The sequence below is a fragment of the Nuphar pumila genome, chromosome 4 (genome assembly GCF_984573655.1).
Source record: "Nuphar pumila chromosome 4, dmNupPumi1.hap1.1, whole genome shotgun sequence".
In the NCBI taxonomy this organism is placed as follows: Eukaryota; Viridiplantae; Streptophyta; class Magnoliopsida; order Nymphaeales; family Nymphaeaceae; genus Nuphar; species Nuphar pumila.
In genome coordinates this window covers 4880302-4906122 of record NC_143252.1, presented here as the reverse complement: position 1 = coordinate 4906122, position 25821 = coordinate 4880302, and the positions used below count along the sequence as shown (strand labels likewise).

General features: G+C 37.9%; 1 protein-coding gene across 4 annotated transcripts in view; it reads right to left on the bottom strand.

The window, feature by feature from the left end:
* LOC149839137 (F-actin-capping protein subunit alpha-like) overlaps window positions 1–25821 on the bottom strand; it is a 52161-nt gene continuing 26340 nt past the window's right edge. The window contains exons 6-12 of one of the 4 annotated variants that reach the window (XM_090004011.1): window positions 5304–5465; window positions 3723–3801; window positions 2650–2727; window positions 2445–2519; window positions 2322–2357; window positions 1629–1770; window positions 1–572 (exon numbers count right to left, since the gene is read on the bottom strand). In XM_090004011.1, the coding sequence (XP_089860137.1) occupies window positions 1663–1770; window positions 2322–2357; window positions 2445–2519; window positions 2650–2727; window positions 3723–3801; window positions 5304–5465 (538 nt within the window). In that variant the 3' untranslated portion in view covers window positions 1–572; window positions 1629–1662. Of the gene's footprint in view, window positions 573–1467; window positions 1771–2321; window positions 2358–2444; window positions 2520–2649; window positions 2728–3722; window positions 3802–5303; window positions 5466–25821 lie in introns of those variants that run through there. The other 3 variants (XM_090004010.1, XM_090004012.1, XM_090004013.1) reach the window with 3 other exon arrangements.

Sequence of the window (25821 nt, the reverse complement as noted above, 5' to 3'; positions counted from 1 at the left end):
ATTCCTTGACCCAGTGCTTATTACATAATAACTTCTTTGCCAGTCCGCTGCCACATTGAAAGACAGGAAAAGTGTTCCCTTAAAAAAATAAGGATTTTTGCCTATAATTCCATTTGGGCACCAACCTTTTGCCTCTAATTTAAAAAATGGGCCTCATGTTTCCGAGTTGCTATTGTTGGCCTTCTTGAAAACTGAAAAACAAAGGCCTATCTATTAATTCAATGTCAAATTATTATAATGACTTTCATAATCAAATGTTTAAAATATTTACCATTTCTTTCTTACTAAGAAGAATATTTTTTCAATTCCAAAGGACAGTAACAAGAACAAAAAAAATCATATTTCTCAAGATGATGGATGCTAACCTGAGGTCCCTACATTTGATAGTTTTTGGGAATCCAGTAACTCATATCAGGAATATCAGAAAAGTGAGGCCCATATTTTAGAGGGGGGCAAAAAAGGTTGGACCCCAAATGGAAATTTCCCTTTTTTTCAACTCCAAAGCATACCCTGATTCAACCAGCAGCATTATATGATGAGAACCGGTTTTCTGAGCTCCATGATTCTCCATCCTGTGACATATGATGCACAATGTACGAAAGGGTAAGAATGTGGACGGTCAGGATGCATTCTCTCCAACGTTTACGGTGTTGGTGTTTCTTCTCAGTTTTTTCCAACATAATCATCTTAGGCTCTGTCACACGGACACTCCATTTTGGCCAGAGTATCATTTCCCCTTATATGCTAGTCATATTGAAAACTTCATAAAATGGCTGTATTCTCGTGTCCATGTGACATAGATCAGGCTTCAAGTTCGTGCATCTCATGATATTCACCAAGTAAGACACACAAACCCCCTATCAAGTCTAACTGCATTATAGGATGCTTTCTGAATATTCAGCAAACATCCATGAGCTTTACACCTTTAGGGGGCGTTGTTAACTACGGAAACAAAGTCAGGGTGAAACATGGAGACATGTTGGTGGGTGGGGAGTTTTCTGCGCAGAAGAAACTTCCTCTGTTTGCATGTACCAAATCTTTCTGATGTGGGTCTCACAGAAAAGGCTTCTTTACCACAGAAATAGAGCCTTTTCTGTGACATGCAAACGGGCCCTTGGAGTGCGTTTAATGACCTTGGATTTAAGATTTCAGGAATCACTACCCTGATGGAAGGCCAACCCGGGCACCTTATTTATGGCCTTAAAAAGTAAAAGCAAAAAAAAAATCACTATATATTTCACATTACTCTTTGTAAACAGTATTCATGTAAACTGTACGAGGAAAACAGGAATTCACGTAAGATGCGTTACTCGAATTTTCCATCCCCTAATCGCTCTAAAAGAATCATAAGGCGTGCAAGCTCCCAATCACTCACCACATTTAATGAAGAATCAGGGATTTTTGCCTATACACGAGGAAAACAGTGAAAGTATAATATTCAACCGGAGAACATCCAGTGAAGCAATGAATCAAGATCAAGAGCTCCCAAAATTCAAATAAAAATAACAAGGTAACAATGTTGGGGTGGGTTTGGTGAAAGGAGGGGGAGAAGTTTGTGGGGAAGAAAAAAATGAAAGGAAACAGATTTAACCAACCAAAAAAGAGACCGTAAAACAGTGTACTTGCACCTTTTTACTGTCACGGAACACCAGTTAATTATGCTTATTTTCCAATGCTGAGCTCCTTTGTGAGGTCTCTAGTCAGGTTAAATTGCAAGGTGGTGTGCCATGGAAACAAGGTGCGCGTCACTGGCAGTTTCCTTCGGAGATCCTGGAAACAACATCAACTTGAAGTTAGCATCTGCAAAAGAGCTCTCTCTCTCTTTCTCTGCGTTAGAAAATTTGCAAATTACTAGTATTTGGTACTTTATATTTCAAGAAATTATCACATCCCTAAATCAGAATGATTAAGGCCTACTGAGAGATTGTGCCGTTCCGTGAGCAAGGAGCACCGATCAGCATGGAATACTTGATGGGTGTGGGTTGTGCTTCAATGGGAAAACTCCATCAGCGAATCAGTCGGGTTCTTCTTCAGTGTATTGTCCACATTGTATGCCGACCAAACTCCCACAAAAATTTACATATTTCTCTGGCATGTGAATATACAACATTATCTATTCTTCTTTGGGCGATACTAGGCTTCCTAGGAAAAGGAACTTTGAGTAGCTACTGCTTTGGTAGTTTCACATGGAAAAGAATTTTGTGACAGTTTTCACAGGTTCAAAGCTATTCTGGTTAAAATCCAAGACTGCTACTATCATTTTTATTAACTTGGACAGGTACCAAGCATCTACGTATTAATTAGTTGCATCAGAAATATACCTTAAATGTGCCGTCAGGCAGATTCGAGTATGAACCCTGCCAAATAATTCAACATTAGAATACAGTAATGTTTTACTACTATGAAGCACACTGTGGACCATGGTTAACACTAACAGTAACTACCTCAAGAGCGGACAAGTATTCAGATTCATGGTGCCGAACTAAATTTATCAATTGTATCGCACATTCATCAGGAGACTGGAAAAAAACATAGCATTAGCAAGTAAACTGAAGAACAGCAGCATAGGGAGGTTTCCTGTGCAACAATGGGGAGAGAGAGAGAGAGACCCAACATGTAAGACAATGAATGGTTAGTATTTGAAGCAACCTGCATCGTCATTGAATCATTGCATTCATGATTAGCATCCATCTGCACATTTCCTTCTTCAAAATAGTGAGATGCAACCTGAGAATTTGCAAAATAAACAAATACTTGGCAGAAGTTCCATATCGATAGGGAACGCATCAGCATCAAGATTCAAGTAATGTAATGGAACTATATCTATTAAGAAAGCAACACCTTGGATGTAAAAAGCACAAGCATACAAAATAATTAGGACAAAGTCAAGAGTGGAATCTGGAAGCAATTGAAAGAAAAAATGGAAGAGTAAAAACCTCAAAATGTTTTAGTAGAAAATTGAATAATATAGGAAATCACTTTTCAATGCCACAGATGATTGTAACAGAAAAGAACTTATGGATTTTAATGCAAATGTAAGCTTAATCAGAGTATATATGACACATCTAAAAAACAAGATTTTGACACACCGAAAAAGTTCTCATTTTTTCTAGAGAAAAAAGATACTTGTAGAAGCATGTAAGAACAAAGTAGACTTCAGAGATAGGGCAGTACTTCAGCTATGAAGTTTCCCTCAGATGCAATTACGTGAAGTTAAAAAACAAGAACAGTAAGTCAGCAGAAAAGGACAAGGTTTATGTTGAAACTGCTTAGGATAATTCCTCCATAAAATAATAAAACAATGCTTACACAACACAAAATATCTCTCTTCAGAAGTGAGAAAAGCTCAAATTATTTTAAGAATGAGTTAAAAAGGTTTCAAGATTTCTATTGACGATGAAGGCTTAGAGTATTGCCAACTTGCAAATGCGAGGTCATGACATGCAAGAGTACTAAAGATCCTGTCAAAGATGACCAACATAAGACTTGCATTCTTCAAATTATCCAAAGTAGTATGTGCAAATAAAAGAATATAAAAAAGGTGTCCTATCTCCTAGTAATCGACATTTGAGTTTAGACAAGCAAAGAATAGAATTCAAGTAACTCAATGTCGATTACTAGGAGATAGGAACAAAATTACTCCACAGTATCTAAAGGAATTTCCATCTTTTTAACTTCTCCATTTTTTCATTCTGCACGAGGCAATCAACATAAAAACAAACCTCAATCCTGCCTGATAATTCCACTACTTGCTGCTCATCCCTGAACTTGATATTCCATATTGAGCGCCAACTTCCATTGCTAGAAAGATCAATACAAAAAAAATAGTTAAGAGTGCTTCAATCTAGAGTAAAATAGTGATGTAGCATTTCACTAAACAAATAAGTATTTTATCGTCATTATATCAACCTAAATATGACAGAAAAATCCTCAAACACATTTCGTAGGTATGCCAACATTTAACAAAAACAGAACACTGGTAGTTTGCATTCATTTAGATCAATCACAACAAGTACAGATGATACTGCACGCAGAAAAACACATTCAGAGAAGGAAAGATGTAATGAGATTATTCTCTAGAGAAAATATGGGACACTCAAAAAACTACACTAGAAATGATACATGAAATTGGTTTGATGAGTGAGCCAATGCCCTGATGGATTTTAGTCTTACGGCCTTAATTATTGAATCTAATCATTTTACAATTCATACTTTATTATAGTGGCAATTAACCCTTGTACACTTAGTAAATTTGCTAATATCAGGTACTCTAGGATTTTCCTTATTCCTGGAAGAAACAATCACTGCCAGATTTAGCCAATTGACTAACTGTTCACTGATCAATATATATTTCATTAGTATGCTATAGTCATTCACGATTTTCTTTGGAGTACAGTAGCACTTACACATACATAAATGATGGTTACATAAAAAGAAATACACTACCAGCACACATACATATGTGATTTTCTCTATATTGATTACATTTTTACAGTTTTAAATTTTAGGAAAACAAGGATCTAAAAGTAGGATAATGAGGAATGGATTTTAAGAACTTAAACATAGAAAATTATGCATAAAACATCATAAATTTAAAATGAGTAAAAACTTCTTATTCTATGCAGTTTTTATTATGTTTTTTAATCTCATGAAATTGTCAAAAATCACTGCCATTTTAAATTGTCAAGAAAGTAAATCAATAGCAAAATATTAACAGGAACCACAAATGTTGGATCTCACCTTAATTGGCAACGTGTGAAAATCTTATTGTAGCTATTGGGAAGGCCCAAAGGGGTTCAACACTATGTGCTAATTTTCATCATTACACCATAATAAATGGAACTTGAGGACGTCTATAGATCATATTAGCAGCCCTCATGGTGCTAATCAATAGAGATTGGATCAGGAACCCAAAGATTTATGTGAACCTATAGAAACAAATTCAAAAGTTACATATGGAACAATAGAACACAGTTTGCTAGATGACTCCATATTCACAAATTACATTTTCCATTGCTCTGGAACAGAACTACAGCAGATGTGTGCCAAAATCTTGTTTAAGATATAATATCCATACAGCAACTTTCTGTATATAAAATAACATTACAATTTTCTACATTTTCCGTAATAGACCAAATACATCCATAAAACAAGATGAATGAACTTGCACATAGTAAGTTATACTTCTCTGGAAACATGCAGGACATGATAAATGGATGTCTGCTTGATGAAATTTCAAATGCATTCCTTAAGACGAACAAAGCAAATTTTCCAGAGACTTGTATCCTCCAAAATGCACACACCAGAAGTTTTGTGGACTGAATCTTGCAGCAGATATCACAGCTGCAAGTTCAAAGTCAGAACCCTCCCCTTCAACATCTTTCCCACTGATGCAATAAACTGAGCAGCTTCCTTTTGGATACACGTCGCTAACATATTTGACAAATTCAGCATCAAGTGCACTTCTGTAAGAAGTAAGATTCATAGAATAAGTTTAAATAAAACAATGCAGCCGTCAAAATTTGTAAGCTATGTCACATGGGTGCGGGTGCGGGTGCGACACGGGTGCGGCGCAATTTCAAAAATTTTGGACACGGGGACTCGGCTATATATATATATATATATATATATATATATATATATATATATATATATATATATATATATATATATATATATATATATAAGACTCGGTCAAAGTTGTGCCCATTAGGGGACAGGTGATGAGTTGTGAAGGCATTCTGTACACTTTCTTCATACAGGAATAATTCACTTTTGGGCACTTTCTTCATACACTGTAATAATTCACTTTCTTGATACAGGAAAAAACCACAAAAACTTGAGTTGTGCCCATTCTGTACTTAAAACTTGAAAGTGTACAGGTTTTTTAGTTGTGATGGGTTTTTTTCCTTACAGCTGTAGCCCAGAAAATTTCAAAAAAAAAAATCAAAAAAAAAAAAATCCAAAAAATGGACCAAAATGACCCTGGGTGCGTTGACCACACCCAGGGTCGGGTTGACCGAGTCCGAGCCGCACCCGTGTCGGTGCGTGTCGACGCGGGTGCGGCGACCTTGGAGCCGAGTCCGTGTGACATAGTTTGTAAGATGACATGGGTAGGATAAACTAAAGCATTAGTTTATGTCCAATATAAACAGTTGAAACTTGTAACGATAAAATCATAAAATCTTAGCAATGACGCAAAGATAAAACATGAATATCACATAAACTGTGGAACCATTCCCAAGTTCATGTTGAGATCAAGCAATTTGCCAATGAAAAGTAGAACTAGTGTCTTTGTAAATAAAGTAAGCAACTTGAAGATTCGTGAATGTATTAAAGGCATACAGCATGGTATTTATGTGAAACTAAGAGTGTATAGTCAAAATCAACATACTTCTGCCAAAGAAAAATATTCTTGCTTCCATTAGAGAAACAAAAGAAGAAGATGAATTCATATTACATTCGATAGAGACCAGATACAAGTACAGGCACACATAATGATGATTATAACTTTAACGAATAAAGACCGGAGTCATGGTGCAATAAGCATAAATTTATTGAACAGCAGCAAATGTTCAAGTATCTATGATTTAAAAAGCAAATAATTAGCTATCTATGACTTAAAGTGAATGAACACATTGTAATGAAGTGCCAATCGAGAGAGGCAAGAACTCCAAGAGCAAGCACGGAAGCACGCACATACACAAGAGGCCACTAGAGGGCACACAATAAACCACAAAAGGTGGTCAAGCACACAAAGAAGAAAAAAATATATTTCATTCACTAAATGCTTCACAAGAAGCTTAAGAGATACATGGGGCCATGCCCCTTATTTATACACAGCAAGGGACCCAAGGAGGGGCTCCCATAGGGACGTTGGAGCCCCTCCAACGGTCATATTTATGACCGTTGGAGGGGGGTCCAACGTCTCTATGTGGGACCCCCTTTAACAATAAAAAGAAATAAATGAAAAACAGAAAAAGGAAAAAGAATAAGAAAGGAAAAAGAAAAGGAAGCATATCTAGGATATGCGTGTACATGTGAAATGACATAAATACCCCTATCGGGTATTACAATATAAATATATATATTTATATATATAGATAGACATATAGACATATATATGTCAATATATATGTGTATATGTCATAATCTAAATATATAAATATATATATACAACATATTTTAACACCCCCCCTCAAACACACGGGGAAATCACCGAGAGTTTGCTAAGGAGAAAGAAGAAGCGAGGCGATGACAAGGCTTTGGTGAAGAAATCCGCCAGCTGATATTCAGTAGGAACATATGGGAGTTGAATGGTGCCCCGTAAGAACTCATCACGAACATAATGACAGTCCATCTCAATGTGCTTTGTTCGTTCATGAAAGGTGTGATTGCTAGCAATATAGATAGAGCTCTTGTTGTCGCAACACAACTTTGAAGGAGTTGAGAAGGAGACACCCATATCTTTAAGCAAGCGTCTTAACCATACAATCTCAGTTGTGGTAGTGGCCATCGCACGATATTCTGCTTCGGTAGACGAGAGAGAGACTTTATGCTGCTTCTTACACCTCCATGAGATAAGTGAATCACCAAGAAACACACAATAACCTGTGGTAGAAATACGATCATCGGGGTTACCCCCCCAATCGGAGTCAGTATACGCAAGTAAAGTAAGAGGTGAATAAGAGGATAAGAATACTCCCTTAGTTATGGAATTTTTCAAGTATCTGATAATCCTCATTACTGCTGCCATATGAATAGTAGAGGGAGCAGTCTGAAATTGGCTTGCACTATGAACTGCATGAGAAATGTCGGGCCTGGTGATAGATAAATATGTTAGAGATCCAATCAGTTGACGGTAAGGCGTGGGATCTGCTAAAGGAGTGTCATCACTGGCTCTCATCTTGGCATTGATGACTTCTGGAGTCTCCACCCTTTTGTCATCTGTCAGCCCAGACCTAGCAATAATGTCAGAGGCAAGCTTCATCTGAGATAGGACATACCCCTTGGGGGAGTATGCAACTTCAATACCTAAGAAATACCTTAGAAAACCCAGGTCAGACATATCAAAATTTTTCTTAAGAATATTTTTAATAAGGTCAATACCTTTCTTATCATTACCTGTGATAATCATATCATCAACATATAGCAATAAGATAGTTATGTATTCATTAGAGGATTTAACAAACAAAGCAGTATCGGTGTAACATGAAGAAAAGCCATTATCAAGCACTACTTTGCTAAAAAGATCATACCAAGATTTTGGTGCTTGTTTAAGACCATAGAGAGCTTTGTTCAACTTTAGAATATTTCCTTTCCCAATTTCAAGACCCGGCGGAGGATCCATAAGAACTTCTTCACACAGATTTCCATTTAGGAACGCGTTTTTAACATCAAGTTGATATATCGGCCACTGCTTAATGGAAGCTAGAGCAATTAAGGTTCGTACACTAGTCATCCTAGCTACAGGAGCAAAGGTTTCTTCATAATCAATCCCATATTCTTGGGCGTAGCCTTTTGCAACCAAGCGAGCTTTGTATCTTTCTAGGGATCCGTCACATTTGGTTTTGACTTTATATACCCATCTACACCCAATTGCTTTTTTTCCTAGTGGTTGAGGAATAATGCTCCAGGTTTGGGCTTTATTAAGAGCCTCTAACTCAATTTTCATAGCTTCAATCCAATGTGGATGATCTTTAGCTTCCTTAAATGACGAAGGTTCATGGTATGAATGTATTAACATAAGGCAAGACCTATAATTCGGAGAAAAGGATTCATAAGACACAAATTTTTGTGGTGGCCTACTAGTACGAAAAGATCTCCTAGGTGGATTGTTGTCAATAGATTCTTCTAAGGAGAAGTCTTGAGAGTATCTGTCAATAGCAGGTTGATGTTCATTTCCTAACCGCCGGGTATATACATTTATATCATTTAGACTTTCATTTTGGGAACCATTATCTTGTTGTGAGATATCATTATAGTGTAAGATGCCATCACAAGTAGTATCACAAATAATTGCCTCAGGGGATTCAAGTCTAGGAGCTAAGTCAAATAGAAAAGAATAATCAATGTCTTCCCTAGATGTGTGGATATCGAAACCATTTTGTTCTTCAATGAAGTTCACATTTCTTGACACATACAATTTATTATTTCGAATATCATAGCATCTATAGCCTTTTTGATTCTCACCATAGCCAATGAATACACATTCAAGAGCTTTAGGAGACAATTTATCTTGTCCTTGACTAAGTACAAAGCATTTGCATCCAAAGATTCTTAGTCTATTAAAATCTGGAGTAATTTGAAAAGGTGAAATATTTTTTAAAGAGGAGGAAGGCATACGATTTATAAGATATGTTGCGGTAAGAAGGGCTTCGGCCCAAAAGTTTTTGGGAACTTTTTTTGACACAAGAAGAGTTCTTGTGGTTTCAATTAAATGTCTATGCTTCCTTTCCGCAAGACCATTTTGTTGCGGAGTTTTAGGACAAGAACGTTGGTGCACAACAACAACAACTACGCCTTCATCCCAAAACAATTGGGGTCAGCGATATGAACCAAAAAAGAAATTCATTTTGGGTTTTCCACATGAATCCTTTTCCTCCAATCATTTCTATCCAACGCCATGTCCTCGGTGAGGTTCAAAGCATTCATATCCTTTCCTATCATCTCCATCCAAGTCTTCCTAGGCCTACCCCGACCTCTTTTAACTAATATATTTTCTCATTTCTCCAACCTTCTAACTGGAGCATCATTAGGCCTTCGCCGAATATGTCCAAACCACCGTAAACGATTCTCTCGCATCTTATTTTCAATGGGTGCAACACCTACCTTCTTACGTATCTCTTCGTTCCGAATCTTATCTTTTATTGTATTTCCACACATCCATCTAAGCATCCGCATCTCAGCTACACTCATTTTTTGAATATGATGTCTCTTGGCAGCCCAACATTCCGTACCATATAGTAAAGCGGGTCTAATAGTCGTCCTATAAAACTTTCCCTTCAACCGCAATGGCATTCTACGATCGCACAGCACTCCAGTAGCACTTTTCCATTTCATCCACCCAACCTTTATCCTATGATTTACATCTCCATCAATTTCTCCATACTTTTGAATGATGGATCCCAAATATTTGAAATAATCATTCACCGGTATATCTTGCTCACCAAGCTTCACTACACTCCCATCACTACTTCGTTGCTTACTAAACCAACATTCCATATATTCAATCTTACTCTTACTCAACTTAAAACCTCTAGCTTCCAATGTCTGTCTCCATAATTCTAACTTAGCATTAACCCCAGCTCTAGACTCATCAATCAAAACAATATCATCAGCAAACAACATACACCACGGTACATTTTCTTGAATTGATCTCGTAAGCTCATCCATCACTATCGCAAATAGGAAAGGGCTTAAAGCAGATCCTTGATGTAACCCAACCGTTATCGGAAAATTGGTTGTCACCCCTCCACAAGTGCGGACATTGGTTACTACTCTGTAAACACCCCAAATTTTCCACATCCATTCTCAAACAATCCTCCTCAGGCAGTGCCAACCCTGTCAGGTCAGTGTAGGAGTCAAACCCCGAGTCAGTTTCAGAAAATCACCATTTTACCCAATTTCATTAGGAAAATTACCATTTTACCCCTAGGTCATCCCGGACCCCAGTCAGTCGGAGTCAACCAAGCTCATTGGTCAGTTCAAGACAGTTAGAATATCAGTCATCTCAAGCACATCTGAGTTCATAATGAATAAACCATTTTCATTTCTGACCATTCCTGCCAAAATGGGATCATTTCTTCAAAAATGAGCTCATTTCTCACTCGAATCCAAGCCAATTGTCTCAAAGTCAGTCATTCCCAGTCAGTCATGTTCCCCAGAGTCTAACTTGAGCTCACCAGAAGTTCAAGTGCTCCAATTTCAGTTCAAAACCATTTCCAAGTGTCTAGGAGCCCATTTTAGTCCATTTCAGCTCTTTCAGCTGAAATTGAGCCGAGTTCAGTCAGTTGAGTTAGTGTTTGAGACTTGATTTTAGTTCATCTCAGTATTACTGACCTTTGTTTTAGCTCAAACCCAGTTCAGGTTCGTAATTCACTTCATTCCAATGACCATTCCATACCATTTCTCTAAAAATGGCAGCTTTTCTTGAAAATTCAGTTGGAAAGGTCAGTTGAGTCAGTGTTTGTTGAGTTCATTTGAGTTCTGAAACTCTAAAACCCAGCTCAATCCAGTTCATTTCAGTTGAATCCAGCTCAAACCCTAATTTTCAGCGTTACTCTAGCTTGGCAGAGCTCGAAAATCATTTCTTCGACCATTTTTGCAAATTTTGTCAATTTTAACACTTTTTGAACTGGTACAAGTGTCAATCGGGGTCTAACATCCAAAATTCTTTATTCAAGGTTAGCATTTCGCATAACATTTCATGTCATTTCTCATCATTTCATATCATTTCTCAGCATTTCATAACATTTCATCACATTTCATTTCATTTTCGAAGTCCAGAACTCCAGCTTTATAAATTTCAATCCAGATTGAGTTTTAAAAGTTTTCAGAAATCAATTTCAAACCTCAGGTTTCCAAAATTGACATTTTCACCACGGGAGTCTAAATTTGGAAATATTTTCTCAAGAAAAATAATCTGGATTTCTTTCAAAATCAAATTTTCAAGTTCTACACTGAATTTGCTTCGCAACGAGCTATTAAACTTCAAAATTCGCGGTCGTTTCAAAAACTGCCAAAAATAGCTCGTTTCGTTTGGAAATATTTTCTCAAGAAAAACAATCTGGATTTCTTTCAAAATCAAATTTTCAAATTCTACACTGGATTTGCTTCGCAATGAGGTATTGAACTTCAAAATCCGAGCTCGTTTCAAAAACTGCCAAAAATAGCTCGTTTCGTTTGGAAACTTTTTGAAAAGACTATTTTACCCCTCTAATCATCAAAATGAATTTCAAAATCAAAATTTGGACCCGCTCTGAGATGGCCCATCCATTTGCATTCTCTTGTTTTAATTTATAAGAAAAGAAAAAAAAAATTATCTTTTTTTTTATTTTTTTGTTGTTTGTTTTATTTTATTTTATTTATTTATTTTATTATGTTATTCTTCCTAAGGTGGGACCCACAAGGTGGTCACCCAAACCTCCAGCCCCACTTTCCATTTTTTTTCCCCATGTTTTTCTTTCCCTTTTCCTTTTTCCCTCCTTTTCTTTCTTTCCTTTTCTTTTTCTTTTTCTTCCTTTTCTTTTTCTTCTTTCTTCCCTTTCTTTCCTTCTTCCCTTTCTCCCTTCCTTCCTCCCTCTTGCCCAGCCATTCACGTAAAGGCTGTTTCCCTTTCCTTCCCTAATTAAAGCTAAGAACTTAGGGAAAGACATAATCTTCCCTAAGTTAAGAAAACCAAAAAAAGAAAAAAGAAAAAGAGAGTTACGGCTGCTATCTCTCCCCATTCAATTCTCTCTCTCTCTCTCTCTTTTGGCTGCAGCTATCCTTGGCTGCAACTCCCAGCCATTGAAGCCACTTTGAAGCACCATCCTCACCACCTGCAGCAGCCTTCTAGCAGCCCACCTTGCTGCACCTTCAACTGCACCAAGGCTGCCTCCCCTTCAACCGATCCAGCCACCACTTCAACACCACAATCATATGGCTAAGGTTCAGCCTTCATCACCTTCACCATAGCAGCAAGACCTCCAGCTGATCCAAACCAATCTAAGGTAAGCCTGCATATGCTCTATTGGTTTTTTTTTTTTTAGAACTTCATGGGCTTCTCATGATTGTGGGCTGCATAGAGGAAGGGATATGTCCGGCAAATGGATCAAGTCCCTCCTCTCAATAGCCAAAATCAATGAAATACTTTATGCCTCTTTACATTTTCGTTTTATCTTTTCCCATATAGTTTTTACATTGCATTTAAGTTCATTTTGTTATTTGAATTAATGTTTTATTCATATAGCATATTTTGTTAGTGCTTTGACTAGAGTCTATAGGTTTGAATATTAAGCATTCAGTCCAGTCATCATTTCTTGTTTAACATTCCATCAATAAATTTTTGAAATTTTAATATTGTTAGATTTATATGTTCTTACTTTCCTGTAAAAAAAAATGGCTTCATTCAAGTTTTGTAACCCCATGAACAAAGCAAAATCCTAATTTGGGTTTTGGACTTCTCAGAAATTCCAATTTCTGCTTTAGCAGACAAGAACCTCTGACACCACCCTCGTGGGAGATCCGGATTGTTCTCCAAAAATCACATTGGATTTATGATTGAATATACTAATGATCTGGAAATTTTTAAGTTTTTCTAATTAATTTTGACCTCTGTCAAAAATCGGATTTCCCAGCTCCCTGGGAAAATCTTGATTTTCCTTTGTCAGGGTATAGACAGACCCTAATGCATCAAGTCCGCCAAATCTGTAGCCCGTCTGCAAAAACTTTCAACATGAAAGTTGTTCCTAACATAATTTCCTGTCATTTCCCAAAATTTTGGAATTTTTGGATCTGTTTCATTATTTTTCCCGGATTTTCTCTTTCTGTCTAACAGATTCCAATGTCCAGAAATTCCAGAGATTTAGGTCTCTGATAATAGTGTGGTCTTTTCCAAACCGTAACCCGAATCTCAATAGTGTCAAAATATAAAATCTTTCTATGTTTGTCAGGGACATTTTCCCACAATTTCAGCCATTTTCCCATCTGTCTGCCATTTTTACCACATTTTCTACCGAAACCTGTCTGTTTCCTTCATTTCCTAGAGTCGTCGGATTCCGATCCGACTTGCCGGAGTGGCACAGCTCCGATCATAGGTCAAAAACAGAAAGTGTAAAAGGCAAAAATCCTTGCCTTACTGTCCTCTGTCATCCCATAAAATTTGGGAGATTTTTATGGAAGTTTGATATCCTAAATCCCCTTTAGAATCAACATTTTAGGTAAAAATCACAAAATTTAGGGTTTTTATTTGAATTTCCATATTTAAAAATACAAAAAAATAGATTTTCGAGCTCCATTATGTTTCTAGGGTTATTTTAGGTGTCCATGCCAAATTTGGTTTAATTCCAAGTTCATTTGCTCCATGTGTTAGTTTATCTTTAAATTCAGAAGCGAAAATCAAGCGAAAATCAGGTTAAATTCGATATTTTATGATATTTTTGTCATTTTAGGGTTTTTATCATGTACATAAGCATGTAGAATCATATTAGGGTTAATTTTAATCTCCTTTGCATTTCATATTTTTTAATTTTGCAAAATTTCTTTCAGAAAACCCTGATTTCAAGGTCATCAGGGGTATTTTGGTCATTTTGACCCCAATTTCGAATTTTCAAGTTTATTTTCGAAATTTATTCATTATTCATCATGTTTATATCAAAGGGGGTATGATTTTGGGTTTATATCTGAATAATATCTGATAATTTCCCATATTTTCGGATAAATTCAGAAAAACCTACATTTTTGTGCTAACCTTGTTTTCTAGTTTTGCAGGAATATTCAAGAAGAAGATTTTATTTTCTTATTTTATTTCAATTCAATGTAACATCAAATGTAATAATTTGGAATAAGAGTTACATTTCTGCTTAGAATAGGGTTGCATTGCATATAGTTTAATTTATGCAAATTTTAATATGTGATGTATGATTCATGCACATTATTTCAAATTCACTATGGTTTACACGAATGGCACGTGCACAAGCTCTTATGGAGTTTATAAACTCGGTGGGATTCGTATTTATGGCCATAGTCAGAATACGAAGAAAACCAAGATTTATGATCTTCATATTAGCCACATTCAGCCTACACACTTAGGCTAACTTCAAAATGCACTGCATTTTTCAAAGTTTTAAAAGGATTTCCCAATTCCTCAATGAAATTCCCTTTTCAAATTCATATTCATTCATTCATATCATTCAAATTGCATTATTTCAAACTCATTTTCCAATTTCAATTTCAGAAAATTCAGCTTTCTCAAGAATTCTCAAGTCTTTCTCAGGATCTGATTTTCTCAAAATCCTGAGTTTTCAAAAGAGATTTCAAAGCATTTCCCAAGTTCAAATCAAGATTTTCCTATGTTTTCGAATTCTCAAATTTCAAAATCCCAAGTTTTCAGAAATTCATTTTCTCATATTTTCCAGTTTTCTTGAGAATTCATTTTCCATTTCAAAAGTCATTTTCCAATAAATTTCTTAGATTTTCTCAAGATTCTCAAATCCATTTCCTCATAAAAGCAATTCCAAGTTTCCAATCTCAAAACCAATTTTCTCAGATTTTCAAGTTTTCCTGAGAAATCACTTTTCAATGCAAATTTCTGATTTCCCATGAAATTCAATGATTTTCCCAAAAACTCCAATTTCAAGCACTTTTCCAATCATTTTTCCAAATGTATTTCAATTTTCCAAAGCAAACATCATATTTTCTCAAACTTGCATTTTTTAAAAATTCCATAGCACAAGCCTCATTCTTTGTGCATTCTAGGAAAAATAGAGCATAATTTAGATATTTGAGTTGAGTTAAAGCACATAATTGGTCCTTGGTTTAATTACCCCTGGTAAAGGCGCCAGGAACGGTTGAACCTCGTACCGACAGGCGGATCCCATTCTACGGAATTTTCCCGCAAATTTTTAAAACGGAGGCGAGTAAATTTTCAAAAATCATTTTCACAACTTTGGTCGAGTTTGACTCACAAAATTCGTTTCTCTCTCGCAAGGGAAGGGAAAAAATTTTGCGATGATAACAGGTTTGGCGACCGTGATGGGACCTGTCTTCGCCTGATCAATTATGTGCTTTAACTTAGCTCAATTATCAAAATTAGGCTCTATGGAATGTCAGCTTTTAATTTCTGATATCATGTGAACCTAGGAGCCTAGACTTGAACCCAGCTGACATGGATTGCATGTAGACTAGGCATGGTTTGGTAGGACCATATTGAGGAGAATTATGCATGCTCACATAGACTTAGGTCTGAAATACAACACTCCTCAATCTAGGACTTGTATGAAAACAATGTTTGCTTCTTCAAAAGTTTTCAAAATTCTATCTCTTTAGGACTTAGAGCCCTCTGTTTGCCTGCATGTGATCATATTTCAAAAACCACCCCACCTATGTCTACCCGGTCTTCACGTTGCTGGGCTCTCTTCCAGAACCATAGTTCGGGACAGAGCCTCACAACTGGGCCACTTATTTGGGCTAACGCCCCCCTGCCACGTACCAAGGGCCATAGTCCAACGTATATCGGCAGGCGCTCAAGGATGTTGGGAAAACACAAGCCTAGACCCGGAGATGAGTTTTATGCCACGTACATCGAGCCTCGGCTCGAGTATATCGGCATAGCATGATTGGACACAGTTGATCTAAGCCTAGAGTCAGGATTAGGGTCCTAAAGCTCTTTCAAAATCAATGCATTTAGAGTTGGCTTCCTAGGGATTGCTGTATGTGCATAATTGTTTATAATTGTATATATGATATTCATTTTCGCCTTATTTTCTCATATTTTTCCCAAGTTTTCCAAAATACCAAACAATTTTCCAAAATACCTCATTTTTCATCTTTTATGAAATATCTCCTTTTTCTCAAAAACCCTGGACGATTTTTCTAAATTATCCACCTTTTCCTTCAAAACTCCAGGAAATTTTCCATTCTTTCGTTCCTCTGGACTTCGAATTTCCAGCTTTCATTTTATCCTGCCTGCAATTTTCAAATTTCTTATATTTTTTCAAAGTCTAATTCCAGTCTTCTTGTCTTTCAGTCCAATGGCATCCAGTCAGCTCGATTCTGTTTTTCCTGAGGGTCACATCTCCTATGAGGTGCAACAAAGTCTTCCTGAGCATCGATCTCTTAGCACCGGACCCTTCTTCCCCCGGTGGTATTATGTCTGGTTCAAAAATTTCTCTCGTATGTTTCCGGACCACTTGAGCGATTGTGGGTTGGAATTGGCATCTGCAGTGGGAAAGTTGACAGTCAACGGCAATCTGATTCATGCACTGGCGGAGCGGTGGAATCCGCGCACTTGCACGTTCTGGTTCCCGTGGGGCGAGATGACAATACTGATGGATGAATTTTCAGAGATTATGGGACTGCCCGAGCCAGTCGATCAGCCTGGAGATCCATTAGAGCAGCAATTTCTGATCAATGTCAAGGGTCTGGACCCCAAAGATGTCGTAGCTCGCATGACAGGGGGCAAGTCTTTGCCACTGATTGAAGAAAACGAGAATGAGTACGTGAGCCTGATCGAGATCTACCGACAGCATGGAAAATTTGCAGAAGTCAACTCGCTGTCCAGAACAGCTCAAGAGAGAATTCAACATGCGATGGTTCTATGTACTGTGGGACTTGCTTTCTTTCCAGATGGACAGAATTAAGTGGATGTCAGAATAGTTCAGCTTTTGAGAAGATGAGGAAGTCGACAGACCAGCCGTCTCTCGATAGCCATGGCTGCGCTTGCTTTTCTATACAGAGGACTGACCTGCTTCACACTTGGAGAGTCCATCTTAGTCGAGGGATGTACTTATGCTCTTCAATCTTGGTTCCTTCAGCATGTGCCGACTAGAGCTAGTTCGTTCAGATACAATGGCAAGGAACTTCTTCCAGTTGCGCGGTACCGATTCATGATCGATTATCTGTAGGAAGAAGAAGTGGTGTGGGACTACTTTGATCGAGAATTATCACCTCCCAGATACACCTATGCATATGGCAAGAGATTCAATCTACTTGGCCCATTTTCCTGTACCTACTACTATCCAGAGTGATGCATCAGACAATTCTCTCAGAGACAAAAGCGCGTAGAAGCTCGGCTACTATCAGGGGTTATGCCAAAGTTTGACCTTACATCAGCACAATGGTCTGAAACATACCATTCTGCCATATATGGCTGGGATTCTTTCATCATTCTCACTCTTTTCCTTGGTCCTCGTGTCTCTGTTGATCGTTAAGAGTGGTGACAGACTGTCTATATACTCCCTCTTTCTCAAGTCCACTATTGATGCAATCATATTTTTCCTTCAATAAAGAAAAAAAAAATCCTTCAATTTTCATTCTATCATGGTTTGATAACCTCGCCTAGGTGACAAGGCATATTTGCAGTTGTTCGTTCTCCTTGCAAAGAATGACAACATAATTGTCGTGACTCCAGCGGCGACCCAATCCCTAGTAATGGGATGTTCTTTCAATTATCTATCAAATTCTCATCAAATATTTTTACTATATTCATTTCTATCCTGAATCTTCATCATCGAAATTTAATCATCCATTCTACAAAGAGCATCAGTATTCCCAAGTGGTTCAGATCAGATCAAGCAAGAAGACACCACTGTATCAGGGCATCAGTGATTTTAGAAGCAGGCAAGAAGAAATGGATTCTCCAAGATCTACCAGAAGACAGAGTTTGAATGATAGGGATGGCATTGATCCTACTACATATCAGATGTTCAAGAAAATGATGATTAGGATGATGTCTGAGCAAGCTAAGGACTGTTTCAGAAAGGCTCCCATCAAAAAGAAGACATCTGTCTCCTTCTCTTAGAATATCACTGGTAAGAGTAACGAGCGATTTGGCATGTGTCTGCCCGATATTTTATTATTGCCGATGTCCTCTATCATCGTGGATTCAGTTCTAAATATTTCAGATGCCTAGACGAAGATGAAGCCAAAGAAGTTGTCCAGGAGGTACACGAAGGCATTTGCAGTAGACTCATCGGCTACCAAACTCTTATCAAGCAAATCATCCGGGCATGATCTTATTGGAAGACTATGCAACAAGATTGCTACCAGTTTGTGAAGAAGTGTGCTCTATGCCAGATACATGCACCTTCTATTCATGCGCCAGCAACATATTTGCGAATCGCCATCTCTCCATGGCTATTTTCTATGTGGGCCTTTGATGTTGTGGGCCCCATCACTCCTGCTTCAAACAGCTACAAATATTTTCTTGCCGCAACAGAATATTTCACTAAATGGGTCGAAGCTATCACTTTGCGTATAATAGAAGGTCGACACATGGTCTTATTCATCCACAAGAATATTGTTGTTTCGGCATACCGCACGATATCGTGTCAGACAATGAGAGTCATTTCAAGAATAAGAGAATGAGGACATTTGACTTAAAGTTCAGAATTCAGCATCGTTTCTCCGCTCCTTATTATCCTCAAAGGAATGGTCAGGCAGAGGCCACCAATAAGATTCTGATTCGAATCCTGGAGCGAACCTTGGAAACAGGCCATAATTGGCATGAGAAGATCCATGATGCATTATGGGCATACAGAACCACCATTTGTACTCCAACTAATGCTACTTCGTCAGAACTTGTCTAAGGAACTGAAGTAGTACTGCCTCTACATGTTCAGAAACCTGCCTTGAAGTTCGCATCACTGCTGGAGTTATCGCTTGATCAGTATTAGCAGCAGCGACTGGTACAACTTGATTTGCTCAATGAAAGAAGACTCAGAGCAACAGAGCACGCTCAATCATATCGTCAGAGGATAGCCAAACAATATGCAAAATTTGTCATTCAAAGAAAATCTTGAGTCAATGATCTAGTGCTCAGATCAACGGCCTATCTCAAGCACCGTCTGGGTGGCAAATGGTCGCCAAATTGGGAAGGTCCTTATGTTGTTGAGGAAGCATTACTCTGCAATTCATATCTGCTCATCAATGCCGATGGTGTGGAATTATTAGACCCCATCAATGATAAACATTTGAAAATTTTCTATACTTAAATCCTCTATTCCATCCTTTGTAATTCCTCAATATATTTTCCTCAATAATGGTCAAATCCTTCTTTCTGAGTTACACTGGGGCATTATTTTGAAAATTGTCTTCAAAATGTTCTATATGCAGGCAGGATCAAACAAATCTCTCATTTTGCATACATGTGCATTCATTTACATCATTTTGCATACATTTGCATTCATTTACATTTACATGCATTCATTTGCATCCATTTACATTCATTTGCATCAAATTCATTTCCCCTTCAGGTTAAGGGATAAACCTGAGTTTCCCCTTCAGGTTAAGGGATAAACCTGAACTTCCCCTTCAGGTTAAGGGATAAATCCTGAGACCCCGACAGTTGTCCAAGGCGTCGTGAGGGTGAAGACTGAAAATCTTCTATCAAAATCAATTAGTAAATTCTCAAAAATCCAGTGTTCGTGCTGGAAAGATTTTCAAAATCCAGGGTTCGTGCTGGTAAAAATTTTCTAAATCCAGTGTTCGTGCTGGTAAATTTTCAAAAATCCAGTGTCCGTGCTGGTAAGATTTTCAAAATCCAGGGTTCGTGCTGGTGAAAATTTTCTAAATCCAGTGTTCGTGCTGGTAAATTTTCAAAAATCCAGTGTTCGTGCTGGTAAGATTTTCAAAATCCAGGGTTCGTGCTGGTAAATTCTTCTAAATCCAGTGTTAGTAGATTTTCAAAATCTAATGTTCGTGCTGGTAAATTCTTCTAAATCCAGTGTTCATGCTGGTAAATTTTCAAAATTCAGTGTTCGTGCTGGTAAAATTTTTTTTAAATCCAGTGTCCGTGCTGGTAAATTCTTCAAACTCCATTGTTCGTGCTGGTAATTCTTCCAAAAACAGTATTCGTACTGATCTATTTTCAAAATCCAGTACTTATACTGGTTCATTTCCAAAATCCGGTATTCACACTGGTATATCTTTCAAAATCCAATTTTTATTGGTCAAACTTTCTAAATCTGGTTTTATTGGTTAATGTTTTCAAACCTAATCCATGCTGATCTAGTCTTCTTGCGGGATTCGAGTTCCGACTCGAATTTTCTTTCCTCTGGAATTCGAGTTTCAACTCGAATTTCTTTCCCTTCTGAATTGGTCTAGAAGATTAGAGTTTCGACTCGAATCTTCTTCCAAATCCAATTCAAATGTCCTAGAATTGGTCTAGAAGATTAGAGTTCTGACTCGAATCTTCTTCCAAATCCAATTTCAAATATCAAATTTCAAAGTTCCAAATTCTAATTTCGGCCCTCGAGCCACCCAATTTCCAAATTTCCAATTTTGACCTTCAGGTCAATCAATTTCCAAATTTCTAATTTTGACCTTCGGGTCAATCAATTTCTCAATTTCCAAGTTTCAAATTCCAAATTTCCAATTTCGACTTTCGGGTCAATCAACTTCAATTTCGACTTTCGGGTCAATCAATTTCAAAATTTCCAATTTCCAATTCCAAAATTTCCAATTTCCAATTTCCAATTTTGACATCCGGGTCACCCAATTCTCTATTTCAACCTTCGGGTCACTCAATTTCTAATTTTGACCTTCGGGTCATTCAAATCCTCAATTTCGACCTTCGAGTTATTCAATCCTTCAATCATTCTCCTGCCTTCGGTTTACAACTTTGTCAATATCTATCACTTTCCAAGCCTTCGGGTTACAATTTCATTAATGTCAATCATTTTTAAATCAACAAAATCCTGCTTTCGAGCTGGTCGGTCAACAAATCCTGCTTTCGAGCTGGTCGGTCAACAAATCCTGCTTTCGAGCTGGTAAATAAAAAAAATCCTGCTTTCGAGCTGGTCGGTCAAAAAATCCTGCTTTCGAGCTGGTCGGTCAACAAATCCTGCTTTCGAGCTGGTCGGTCATCAAATCCTGCTTTCGAGCTGGTCGGTCATCAAATCCTGCTTTCGAGCTGGTCGGTAAACAAATCCTGCTTTCGAGCTGGTCGGTCAACAAATCCTGCTTTCGAGCTGGTAAATCAAAACCAAACCTAACCTTTGAGTTGATCTCTTACTAAGTCTTTTCAGGATTCAATTTAGTCATGGATGTGTTGCGTTGCACCTCAAATGCTCACTTTCACAAGGGATTTCAAGAAAATTTTGCCAATTTGCCATTAAATATTTGTTGATTTCAAAATTTTTATTGCACAAAAACATTACCTCAGAATACCTTCAATATTATTTTCGAAAGGTCAAAGTTTTTGTGAAAAAGGATTCAAAATTCAAATTCTTTCTATTGGCCAACCAAAAGGATGAAGAATAAATCCTCGATATGGCCAGCAAAGGAAATTCAATGTTGTTGCAAAGCCATGAGTGATTGATATTGATCGCAGTCAATGGCACATTTTTAAAGATCATTCTTGGAAAATAAAGCAGTCGAAATATCCTGGGTGATACAGAAAAATCCATTCAATCCCTATATCTCCTCAATCACCTAAAGCTGCAATTAAATATCTGCAAAAGGGATCTCTCAACTGTCGTCAAGATGAAGGCGAATTAGGCGAGTAGACCCCCGGGGCCAAAGAAGATTTTGATCATCTCCAAGATGAAGGAGTTTGTGACGGATCCTTTCAGGGAAAGTTCAGAGCACCGTCAAGATGAAGGCGACTGTGATGAGCCTCCCGACAAACCCTAAAGGATATTTAATTTCTGCTATCATCAAGAGACTTCCAACCAAAGAGCCAATAACCGTCAATATAATCCCTGAGAGAAAAGAAGGATCGAAACATCTCCAAGATGAAGGAGTTTGTGACGTACCCTTCCAAAAAAAAAAAAAGAGAAAAGTCAGGACATCTCCAAAATGAAGGATGATGTAATAAAATCCCCAAAAGCCCAAAAGAGCTCTAATTCTGCCAATAAAGAAAAAAAGTAGGCAGAAAGATCATCATGAGAAAAGAATCCCAGGATATCAGACTGTCAAATTTGCCAAAGAATCTTCTTTAATTTTGTGAAATTCTATTATCAATATTCTTTCACCAATTGCTCTCACAATATCAAGAATACTCTCTTTTCCGCTCATGTCAAGGAAATTGATAGCTTCCTTGAAAGAAAGCCAATTGCAAGCAATTTGAATTCGAATCTTGATTCTACGAAGTTAAGCCCAGTCGGAGGTAATACTTCAGGTAGAAAAGAGGAAAGATTTTCATACCAATATACATCAATTTCAAGCATTTTGAATCAACAAACAATTTTTAACATTTTGGCAATATTTTCTTACTATCTTGACATGAAGTGAAGAGCTCAATGTCTATCTTGACACATCCTGATATCACCTTTTACCTCCTTGAGAGAGTAACCTTTATCATCTTTCGCGTTGTTGAAAGAATTCATCTTTTGCGTTGTCAAAAGAATCACCTTGCTCCTTTGGATCGCCTTATCATCTTTCGCGTTGTTGAAAGAATCGCCGTGTTCCTTTGGATCGCCTTTCCCATCTTTCGCGTTGTCGAAAGAATTCATCTTTTGCGTTGACAAAAGAATCGCCTTGTTCCTTTGGATCGCCTTTTTCCATCTTTCGCGTTGTCGAAAGAATTCATCTTTTGCGTTGTCAAAAGAATCGCCTTACTCCTTTGGATCGCCTTATCGTCTTTCACATTGTTGAAAGAATCGCCTTGTTCCTTTGGATCGCCTTTCCCATCTTTCGCGTTGTCGAAAGAATTCATCTTTTGCGTTGTCAAAAGAATCGCCTTACTCCTTTGGATCGCCTTATCGTCTTTCGCATTGTTGAAAGAATCGCCTTGTTCCTTTGGATCGCCTTTCCCATCTTTCGCGTTGTCGAAAGAATTCATCTTTTGCGTTGTCAAAAGAATCGCCTTACTCCTTTGGATCGCCTTATCATCTTTCGCGTTGTTGAAAGAATCGCCTTGTTCCTTTGGATCGCCTTTTTCCATCTTTCGCGTTGTCGAAAGAATTCATCTTTTGTGTTGTCAAAAGAATCGCCTTACTCCTTTGGATCGCCTTATCGTCTTTCGCGTTGTTGAAAGAATCGCCTTGTTCCTTTGGATCGCCTTTCCCATCTTTCGCGTTGTCGAAAGAATTCATCTTTTGCGTTGTCAAAAGAATCGCCTTACTCCTTTGGATCGCCTTATCATCTTTCGCGTTGTTGAAAGAATCGCCTTGTTCCTTTGGATCGCCTTTTTCCATCTTTCGCGTTGTCGAAAGAATTCATCTTTTGTGTTGTCAAAAGAATCGCCTTACTCCTTTGGATCGCCTTATCGTCTTTCGCGTTGTTGAAAGAATCGCCTTGTTCCTTTGGATCGCCTTTCCCATCTTTCGCGTTGTCGAAAGAATTCATCTTTTGCGTTGTCAAAAGAATCGCCTTACTCCTTTGGATCGCCTTATCGTCTTTCGCATTGTTGAAAGAATCGCCTTGTTCCTTTGGATCGCCTTTCCCATCTTTCGCGTTGTCGAAAGAATTCATCTTTTGCGTTGTCAAAAGAATCGCCTTACTCCTTTGGATCGCCTTATCGTCTTTCGCATTGTTGAAAGAATCGCCTTGTTCCTTCGGATCACCTTTCCCATCTTTCGCGTTGTCGAAAGAATTCATCTTTTGCGTTGTCAAAAGAATCGCCTTGATCCTCTGGATCGCCTTGTCATCTTTCGCGTTGTCGAAAGAATTCATCTTTTGCGTTGTCAAAAGGATCGCCTTGCTCCTCTGGATCGCCTTGTCATCTTTCGCGTTGTTGAAAGAATCACCTTGTTCCTTTGGATCGCCTTGTTATCTTTCGCGTTGTCGAAAGAATTCATCTTTCGTGTTGTTGAAAGAGTCACCTTATTCCTCTTCAAGAAAATTGTCTTATTCACCATCCAACTTACCATTTTTATTTCACTTCCCAATCAGGATAAGGGTACAAACCTGAGCCTCCTTTGATGAGGTATTTCATTTTCTGCCCAATCAGGATAAGGGTATAAACCTGAGCCTCCTTTGATGAGGTATTTCATTTCCCCGCCCAATCAGGATAAGGGTATAAACCTGAGCCTCCTTTGATTAGGTATTTCATTTTCTTCCCAATCAGGATAAGGGTACAAACCTGAGCCTCCTTTGATGAGGTATTTCATTTTCTGCCCAATCAGGATAAGGGTATAAACTTGAGCCTCCTTTGATGAGGTATTTCATTTCTCCGCCCAATCAGGATAAGGGTATAAACCTGAGCCTCCTTTGATGAGGTATTTCATTTTCTGCCCAATCAGGATAAGGGTACAAACCTGAGCCTCATTTTGATGAGGTATTTCATTTTCCGGTCAGGTTAAGGGTTAAACCTGAACTTCGTTTCTACACGAGGTATTTCATGTCCCATCCAGGTTAAGGGAAAAAACCTGAATCTCACTTTTTTGAAGTAAATTTCTCTTCTTCATTCTTCATTTCATATCTATCATTTTCATCAAGGCTAATCTCTTCATACCCAGTCAGATCCATCAAACTGGGGCATTTTTATGGTCAAATTTGGTGTGTTTTTCTTTGCCACTAAGCTCGTCTTCAAGCCGGCTTAGTAGCAAAGAGGGGCATCTGTAAACACCCCAAATTTTCCACATCCATTCTCAAACAATCCTCCTCAGGCAGTGCCAACCCTGTCAGGTCAGTGTAGGAGTCAAACCCCGAGTCAGTTTCAGAAAATCACCATTTTACCCAATTTCATTAGGAAAATTACCATTTTACCCCTAGGTCATCCCGGACCCCAGTCAGTCGGAGTCAACCAAGCTCATTGGTCAGTTCAAGACAGTTAGAATATCAGTCATCTCAAGCACATCTGAGTTCATAATGAATAAACCATTTTCATTTCTGACCATTCCTGCCAAAATGGGATCATTTCTTCAAAAATGAGCTCATTTCTCACTCGAATCCAAGCCAATTGTCTCAAAGTCAGTCATTCCCAGTCAGTCATGTTCCCCAGAGTCTAACTTGAGCTCACCAGAAGTTCAAGTGCTCCAATTTCAGTTCAAAACCATTTCCAAGTGTCTAGGAGCCCATTTTAGTCCATTTCAGCTCTTTCAGCTGAAATTGAGCCGAGTTCAGTCAGTTGAGTTAGTGTTTGAGACTTGATTTTAGTTCATCTCAGTATTACTGACCTTTGTTTTAGCTCAAACCCAGTTCAGGTTCGTAATTCACTTCATTCCAATGACCATT